The sequence below is a fragment of the Tauraco erythrolophus genome, chromosome 6, assembly GCF_009769465.1.
Source record: "Tauraco erythrolophus isolate bTauEry1 chromosome 6, bTauEry1.pri, whole genome shotgun sequence".
Classification (NCBI taxonomy): Eukaryota; Metazoa; Chordata; class Aves; order Musophagiformes; family Musophagidae; genus Tauraco; species Tauraco erythrolophus.
Window position 1 is genome coordinate 4,567,695 of NC_141470.1, and position 8,886 is coordinate 4,576,580.

At 54.3% G+C, this 8,886-nt stretch overlaps 1 protein-coding gene across 1 annotated transcript; it reads right to left on the reverse strand.

Moving 5' to 3' along the window:
- Positions 1-1,229: 1,229 nt before the first annotated feature.
- Positions 1,230-6,022, reverse strand: TP53I11 (tumor protein p53 inducible protein 11). The gene is made up of 6 exons (XM_086613824.1): positions 5,894-6,022; positions 4,341-4,399; positions 3,748-3,796; positions 3,245-3,341; positions 2,554-2,655; positions 1,230-1,363 (listed from the first exon to the last, which is right to left on the reverse strand). The coding sequence occupies exons 1-6, from the start codon at positions 6,020-6,022 to the stop codon at positions 1,230-1,232; spliced, it is 570 nt and encodes a 189-aa protein (XP_086469950.1).
- Positions 6,023-8,886: the final 2,864 nt, after the last annotated feature.

Sequence of the window (8,886 nt, forward strand, 5' to 3'; positions counted from 1 at the left end):
GAAACTGGCCAGTGAGTACTAAAGCACATCTAGTCCGTCCTTGACTGAGCTAGAGAAGGCAGTGATGCCTTCCTACGCTCCGCTCCTTGCTGTTCTTCATCCCAGTTAAGTCTCTTAATGCTACAAACTTTGGTCCTCTCTTCTCAAAAAGTCAGAAGAGATGCGATGCCTGCACAGCAGCAGAGCTGGAACACCATTTCCCCCAGCTGGGGAAGCTTCTCCAGAAGCTCCTCACTGGCCCAAGCAGCCGTACTGATGCTCGCTCTGCTCTCACCAGTGCTCCAGCACCTGCATAACTAAAGCATCAGATGCTACCTCACACCCACCAGTGGTGCTACCATCAGTAAAGCTGCAACTGTAGGAAGCGTTCTGGGGTGAAGGAGACAGGACCCCAGCCTAGAAACTTCACAAAACATCCCAAGCAAGGGGATGTCTTTGTGCTCATCAGGTTATTTCCAATAGCTTCCTTCCCTTCTCATGTATTGTAGTCCAAGCTGCTCCGCTGGTCCCAGCGCTGTTCCTGTGAAGGGAACAAGCAAAGGGGGAGTCTCCCTCTTCTTCTGCTCCATCTCCTGCCAAGCTTTGCACAGCAGCCGGTGCAAAACTACGAACGAGGTGGCACCTCTGGCAGTGAGGAAAGAAGAGCTGGTTGCAGAGTGCTGAACTTGACCGAGCCCCGTCCAGCTCCCAGCTCCGTGGACAGTACTTGCTAAAAGGGGAACGGGCTGTACATGAGGGCCCACCACCAGGCAGGTGCAAGACTTACCAGGGGGAGCAGCCAAGTCCTTCGGCGGTTGCCTTACCACCCTGTCTCCTCAGGGATTTGGTTTCAATGTGCTGGTCTTATTTTGTGCTTTGTTCCAGCGGGTTCAGAGCCTGTGATCCCATCGGCCAGTTCCCCCCCAGGAAACTGGCTCTTTTCCCTGAGCCTGCCAGGCCCACACACATCCCTGAGCCTTCCTCCCGCTGCTCTTCACCTCCTCCAGAAGGGCTGAGGGGAGCCTGCCCGACACTGCTCCCCCCCCTCCATTTCACCTGGGAATGCCACCAGCACCGGGTTACACACTGATTCATGCCGGTAAGTGGAAAAGAAGGAAACCACTTTAGAACAAAAAGGGACTAACAAAAAAAAAAAAAAAAAAAAAAAAAAAAAAGAGTTATAATTATAATGCAAAATTACCGACACAAATTCCCCCCTCCCACCCTTCCCATGACAAAAAGCCCAGGAATTAGACTTTCTTGGGACGGCGTCCAACTTGGTAATAATAATAAATGCTGATGAGGATGAAGAGGGCTCGGCTGACCAGGAGGAGCACGGCACCTGTGGCTATCCGGCTACTCTCAACCAGGGAGACGGTGGTAACTGGAGGAGAAGGAGGAAGAAAAGGCAGAAGTTGGCAACGAAAAAAGAGACAAGTAGCACAAAGCAGTTTTCTACTGCCCTCTAACGCAGCTTCCGAGGGAGACCAGCAGAGCCTTGGGAATGCAGCAGCTTTTTAAAATATCCAGAGCCCACATATGCTTTTTTCCAAGCATCTCTATTTTTTTTTCTTTTTTTTTTTTTTTACTACCAACACACAGCCCATATCTAAACTAGCTACCTTATAGCACAGTGAACTACCAATATACACAGACGAAAACCTCCTTCATTGTTAAATAAAAACAAGCTGAACTGTTAGTCTCTGTTTTGGTAAAACTGAACATCCCCCTTTTTTCTGTAGGTCTCTACACTCTTTTCTCGTTAGCCCCAGCATCTAGGCAGCCCACTCCAGGAAATGACCTGTGCTGGCCATGAAGGCCAGGATGTTTTTAGGGAGGAAAACAGATGAATCATCAGAGGCAGATGTTTTCCCTGCACCTGGGCACCCTTTGGTGAGCAGCCCAAGGCAGAGGCTACCCCACAGGGGAAGGAAAAGGGATAGCCGCTGGCAGGGAAGATGCTCCCCGGACCAGGTTACCTTGGCTGGTTCTGCAGATGGAAGGAGCTGTGTCCAGGGCAACAGCCGGGGATGAGGTGCTGCTGTGGCTGTGCCAGACAGGCAGCACCATCCCACCAGCTGAGCCCACTCAGACTGCCAGGGCCTCACCCTGCAGCTCCTTCAGCTGGCAGTTTACTCCATCACACCGAGCAGACCCTTCCCCAGCCCTTAGGCAGTATTCCCAAAACCACATACCTAACCCCACATGGGAGTTTAGCTCCGAGAGGGCTAGAAGGAGGATGAGGAACTGGAACAGGTTGCCCAGAAAAGTTGTGGCTGCCCCATCCCTGGAAGTGTTCAAGGCCAGGTTGGATGAGGCTCTGAGCAACCTGGTGTAGTGGAGGGTGTCCCTGCCCATGGCAGGGGGGTTGGAACTGGATGATCTTTGAGGTCCCTTCCAACCCAAACCGTTCCATGATTCTATGACCTAAGGGCACCACTCCAATTTTTTTCCCCTTGGTCCCACCGCTCGTGCTGGTTGTCCTGCCCACCTCCGCTTCTCCCTCTTCCCCCTCCAGCGGGGGGGTACGCTGCGTGCACCCCAACCCTTTGCATCCTCCTCCTCCTCCCTTACCCAGGAACTGCACGGCGAAGTAGCACGCCTCCGTCAGCAGCGTCCAGCGGATGATGACCTTTTCCGCCGTGTACAGGGCGTTCCACATGATGAGCGAGATACCTGCGGCAGGGACAGCGGCGCCGAGCTGCCCGGGGAGCGGCGGAAAACACCGGGAAGCGGCCACTCACACCCCCCCCCCCCGCCAGCCCCCCGCTCCCGCACGAACCCGGAGAGCCGCTGCGGGGCCGCTGCGTTCCCGGTGCCGCCCGCCAGGGGGGGCTACAGGCCGCCCCTTCCCACCAAACCGAGCAGGTTTAATTCCTCCGCTCCTTTTCTCTCCCAGATTTTCTCTGGACTCCCCCCACACACACACACAGCTTCCCGTGCTCTGCCATCGCCTGCTCCCTTCTCCCCTCCTGCTTCCATACGGAGGGTCTGGCTCCCGCCCCAGCCCAGCGCCCCATTCCCAGCCCAGCGCCCCATTCCCAGCCCATCCGCCATCTCCCTTTGCCAGGGACCCTCGGCGGGTGCTCCCGCGGGTATTTAGAGCGTGCACAGCCCTCCTCATCCTGCTAGGAAAAAGCAGCAGCTCCTGACCTTTCCAAAATAGCCCTGAACGATTTCTTTGCTGAGAGCGAGCGCTCCGCTCTCCTGCGGTTATCCTGCCGGGCACGGGCTTTGCCCCCCCTCCTGCCATTTTGGCACTCACTGAGGAGGGCTCCTCCGTAGAGCCGGATGGGAGTCTTGCTGCTGGACGATTCCTCGTCGAAGACGGTGTCGTAGAGCTGGTCAGGGAACGCGAGGGCCTGGCGGAGGCAAGGGAGAGACTCAGCAGCCCGCGCTGGCCATGGCCACCAAAACATGGTGTGGCAGCGGGCAGCAGCGCTCTGACGTTAAGCCTTTGTGGGATCGGAGCTGCCGGCCAGGAAATTGGGAAATTAAGGAGGCACAAGAAACATCGGCGTGGCAGCCGCTGGCTTCACGGCCGGTTTCCATGACACAGCGCTGCGCGTGGTTTGTCACTCTGCTCATGGAAACAGGCTCCGGCGATGGGCACAAACCGCCATGGACACTGCTGGCAATGCCCACTGCGGAGCCACGGTGAGGGCAAAGGCATCATGAGAGAGCGGCGGCAGTTGCCGGAGGCAGAGGAGGGGGATAAACGCCAGGGACACCCCTCCAGCAGCACCCAGGACCACCTCCCTCGCTTACCATGATGGCGACCCCAGAAAACATGACGGCGGAAACCAGCTGCCAGACCCTGCGTGGGAGAGAACACAGAGGACCCGGTGTGAGCGCGGGGGCGATCCCGTTGCTCCGACTTCACAAAGCGTTTCCAGCTGCCTGCTTGGGCATCAGCCTTCATCCTCCCCACCTCGCACAACCGAGGCAGCCAGGAGCCTCCCGCAGGAAAACATGGCTCCCCACGTCCCGCTAGCTCCAGCCTCAGCTGGCAGACTGGCCTCGCCGGTGGGACGGAGCTGAAACCCCCCTCACCCAAGCAGAGAGGGGTAAGGACCCTGCCAAGAGGATGGCACAGAGCAGGGATCCCCACGGACACAACATCCTGCCTCACATGAGACCGAGAGCTCCTCCAGCCCCCAGCACCTGCTGTGGGACAGGAGCTCGAGGGTCTCAGCAGGGAAGAAACCAGAGCTGGGCTGGTTCCACAGCCACCAGAAGCCCCTGCATGGAGCAGTGATGCTGGCACGGCAGCAGAGCTGCTGGCAGCAACCAGAGCTGGAAGGGATGCTGTGGCCGAGGGCTCTCAGACAACCCAGCTCCAAGGTGGCCCAACACCTTACCTGAGCCCCAGCGGTTCCCGGACAGCAAACTTGATTTCATTTCCCAGTACTTGGCTAATCTGAAATTCAAATAAAAGACAAGATGTGACTGAGCAGACCCTTCCCCAGCCTTTAGGCAGTATTCCCAAAACCACATACCTAACCCAACGTGGGAGTTTAGCTCTGAGAGGGCTGGAAGGAGGACAAGGCGCTGGAACAGGTTGCCCAGAGAAGCTGTGGCTGCCCCATCCCTGGAAGTGTTCAAGGCCAGGTTGGATGGGGCTTTGGGCAACCTGGTATAGTGGAGGGTGTCCCTGTCCATGGCAGGGGGGTTGGAACTAGATGATCTTTATGGTCCCTTCCAACCCAAATCATTCCATGAGTCCATGATTCTATGACAAGGGATTCATCCGCGACCCCTTGGTCCCAACACCTGCCAAAGGCTGCCTTGATTTCCATCAGGAGCTGCAGCCTCTAATTCTCCCTTACTGGGATCAGCCACATACCATGTGGGGCTGGGCAGGGTCAACACTAACTCTTGTCTCCTCTTACCTAAGTAGGGAGCTGCCCCCCACCACCCCATCCCCATCCCAGTAGAGCACAGGCTCCAGCAGAGCCCTCAGGGCATCACAGTGTCCCTCCTGCTCTTGCGTTTGCACTGCCCGGAGCGATGCCTGGCTGCAACATCCCCAAACCACGCAGATGGGAAGGCTGTGCAGACCAGAGAAAGGTACCAGGCGACCTTTTGGTTGCAGAGAGCTCTGCACTGCTCCCCATGCGCAGGCAGGAGCCGGGCAATGCCCTGCCAGCAAGTTCTCCAGAGAGGATCCAAGGCAGGGCTCCTGCAGGGCTCACCCCTGTCCTCCAGCTCTGGTATTTCACCAAAACAGGTTTGTCTGCAATCCAGGTCTCTTCCAACAGGCACCGCTTAAATGGCTGCTCCAGTGTCCAGGCCACCAGCTGGTGGGCATCGGTGGTGCCACGGTGCTACGGCACCAGCTCTGAGCTACCTCATGGGTGTCTTGGCAATACAATTTCAGGAATGGATTAAAGCATCTTGAGGGCAGAGCTCGCCCCATTACCACAAAAAGCCATTTGGGGCAGCTCCCGTGCACCCAGCAGGCTGCATGGCCCATCGCTGCTCAAAGGCAGCATCGCTCGTGCCACCATCACCTTCATCTCTCATTTTACACAAGTCCCGCAGAGCTGGGAGGCCTGTTTTTGCAAAGGAGGCTGCAGAAGTTAGATGCTGAGAATAAAAAAAAAAAAAAACACCACCTTTGGATATTAGGAAAAAATTTTTTACCATGAGAGTTGTTGAACAGGTTGCCCAGAGAGGTGGTGGATGCTCCATCCCTGGAGACGTTCAAGGCCAGGTTGGACGAGGCCCTGAGCAACCTGATCTAGTTGGAGATATCCCTGTTCCTTGCAAGGGGGTTGGACTAGATGACCTTTGAAGGTCCCTTCCAGCCCTAACCATTCTATGATTCTATGATTCTACCTCAGTTTGCCCAGGCAGAAGGTCTCTCTTTTGTCATCGCTGCGTGTGGGCTTCCCTCTCCCCTGCTCCTCACCTTTGAGCGATGGACCTCGCCGTCGTCGTCCTCCCCGCCGACCCCCAGGATCTTGCGCGTCTTCAGCCGGCTCACCAGGTCGGTCTGGCTGTGCTTCTTCATCAGCGGCGGGGGCTGCTTCGCCGCCATGGTGGTGGCCCTCCGCCACCGAGCCGGTGGCTACAAGGCGGCGCGAGGTGGGTGTGGGAAGTGGCTCCGCCGTCACATGAAATTTCACAAAGTTCAGGAAAAAAAAAAAACAAACCAACCACCGTCACAAAGTCTTCCTCTTAAGCTGGCAGGTGGCTCCTCATTGTCCCAGGGCAGGGAGCCCTGGCACTGCGGTGGCTCTGGCTACAGGAGGCTCATCTCAGGGTGATCCCGCTGTCACCAGGATCTGCTGGAGGAGAGGGGGGGAAAAAATAAAATAAAATAAAAAAAAAAATCAGAGCAGCATGGTTTTAGTGTGGGCATTTAGCTATAAGTGCTTTTGACCTACAAACCGGAGTCTAGCCTATCCCAGCATGAGGCAATGCCCAACGGGCACCTCTTTTGTTGTTTCCCAGACTAAGGGAATTAAATGCTTCCCAGACTGGGGGAATTCAACTCCTTAAGTGATGCCTTTTGTCTTTCCCCACGCCATATATCACACCCCTTAGCTGCTGCTTCAGTACCAAGTACCACGCAAGTCTCAGGGATTTATTTGTGTCCCCCCTCAGATGCTGCAGCCCCCACATTGTGCCAGAACAAGAAGCCAGAGGCAAGATTTTCCTTGAGGATGCGTTGCTTTCTGGGCAACGGAAGACGATGGCAACTAGAAACGACAAACCTGGGATAAGAACAAGGCAAAGATAATGAACAGAAGCTACAGTGGAAGAGACCACCTCTGCCTTGGCATGGTAGTGTAAAGGTAGAGGTGTCAAGAGTCCCTTGAAATCACTCTGTATCATCCTGCAATCATAAAACCCTGGAAACCCTCAGTTCAGAAAGTCTTTTCTTCCAATTTGCCTTCATTTCCTCTCGGCTCAGCTGAACACACCCCAGGAGGAGAGAACTTATGTCTAAAGAGTTCACGAGCCTCCAGGGAGTAATGAAACAAGGTGATGGTTATTTCGGCATCGTGCATGCAAGTGTTGTCCCGCTGCCTTGCGAGGGATTTCCCCTCTGGAAGGAAAACCCTTCCCTGCAAGTTGTCCAGACAAGAGCAGGCTGTCAGGTCTGCAAGTGCCCGACGTTAACTCTTTCTGTAAGGCAAAGCTAAGGGGTGTCACCGGGATAGTGCCAAGATTGAATCCCACGATCAGGGGTTTAGTAAGACCTTTCAGCAGACCACAGGCAAAATGCTTTTTTTTTTTTGGAGAGGGATTTTTTACAAAGGCATGTAGTGACAGGACAAGGGGCAATGGCTTTAAACTGGAAGAGGGGAGATTTAGATTAGATCTAAGGAGGAAATTTTTCACGCAGAGGGTGGTGAGGCACTGGCACAGGTTGCCCAGAGAAGCTGTGGCTGCCCCATCCCTGGAAGTGTTCAAGGCCAGGTTGGATGAGGCTTTGGGCAACCTGGTGTAGTGGAGGGTGTCCCTGCCCATGGCAGGGGGTTGGAACTAGATGACCTTTGAGGTCCCTTCCTACCCAAACCATGCCATGATTCTATGTTTTTCAGCGAGCCAGTTCACTTACTCAGGGCTTTGCAGGTGCTTCTTTTGGACTGTAGGGGGTTTTGCTTGGTTGTGTTTTTTTGCTCTTATTCCACTGAATAACTAAGCCCAGGTTCCTGGAAAGGCAGCACAGAGCAGCAGCTGGGGTCTAGAAATATTTCAGAAGTGGGACAACGGAAAACAACAGCTTAGGAGGAAGGTGGAAGCTGTATACTCATGCCTACACTCGAGCACCTGGCAAGAAGCTCAAAAGGTTGCTGCTAGTAGAAAAGTTTGGAAGACTTATCACGCCTGGAGTTTGCTGACTCAAATTGTCACAGTAACTTGTGGGTACTCAACTCTACATGATCTGTACACAAAATCCACCGCAAAGCCAGAGTGATGTGTCAAAAACGAAAAGCTTGACCTCTTTTTAATTTATTTTACTACAGTTTCTGCACTCCTTTCTGCTCCTGGCAGACCCAGACTCATGAGGTCAGATGCTGAGTGGTTTCCCACCACTGCTGAAACCAGAGAAGACGTGTTGCTGTGGCATTTCTAGCCTGACATTTTCTGATCAAAGCTACCCAGCCCAATCCTGAAGCAATATCTCTCTGCTGAATGCTCCTCTCTCCTGCTGAGCCGCAGGACCGCTCTGAGACCATCCCATACCCCTCATCTGGCCCAATGCAGCTCCTGGGACATGGGGAGGACAGCCCCAAGTGAAGGGCTGACACATGATGCCCGAGGTATGTCACACTGTCAGGAGGACCCTCACACCCCTGTAAAGGTGGCGGAGGAAGGGAAGATGGGACACGGTGGGGGAGTTGGGAAGAAAAAAAAAAAAAGAGAGAGAAAAGGGAATAAAAAAAGAGACAAAAGGAAAAAAAAAGAGAGAGGAAAGAAAAAAAAGAGATAAAAGAGAAAAAAAAAGACTGGAAATAAAAAAAAAAATATATCTTTGTATCTAGAGAATCTCTCCTGAGGGCAAGAAGCAAAGGAAGGTGATGGGGGTGGAAGGAACACTCCCCGACGAAGCCGGCGATGAACAGCTCTGCGATTCCAGAGGCAGTTTTGCAACTCTGACCATAGGCCAAAAGATCAAAACTTGCCTTCATCAGCTGTCTCGCCAGTTGCTTTCAGGGCAGGAGCTGGTGGAAATTTATCCGCGTCATCATTAGCACCGCTCTCCCGTTAAGCGCTTCCACTAATTGGTGGCAAACCCCTGGCCAAGAGCCAGGACAACGTCGGCCAGACACAAATGCCGATGAAACAACCACCGAAGGCCGTTCTGGTACATAAACCCACACTCCCACCACGGCGACGGCGTGGTCCTGCAGCCAGTCCCACGTCTCATTATCCCCATCTTCCAGAGAA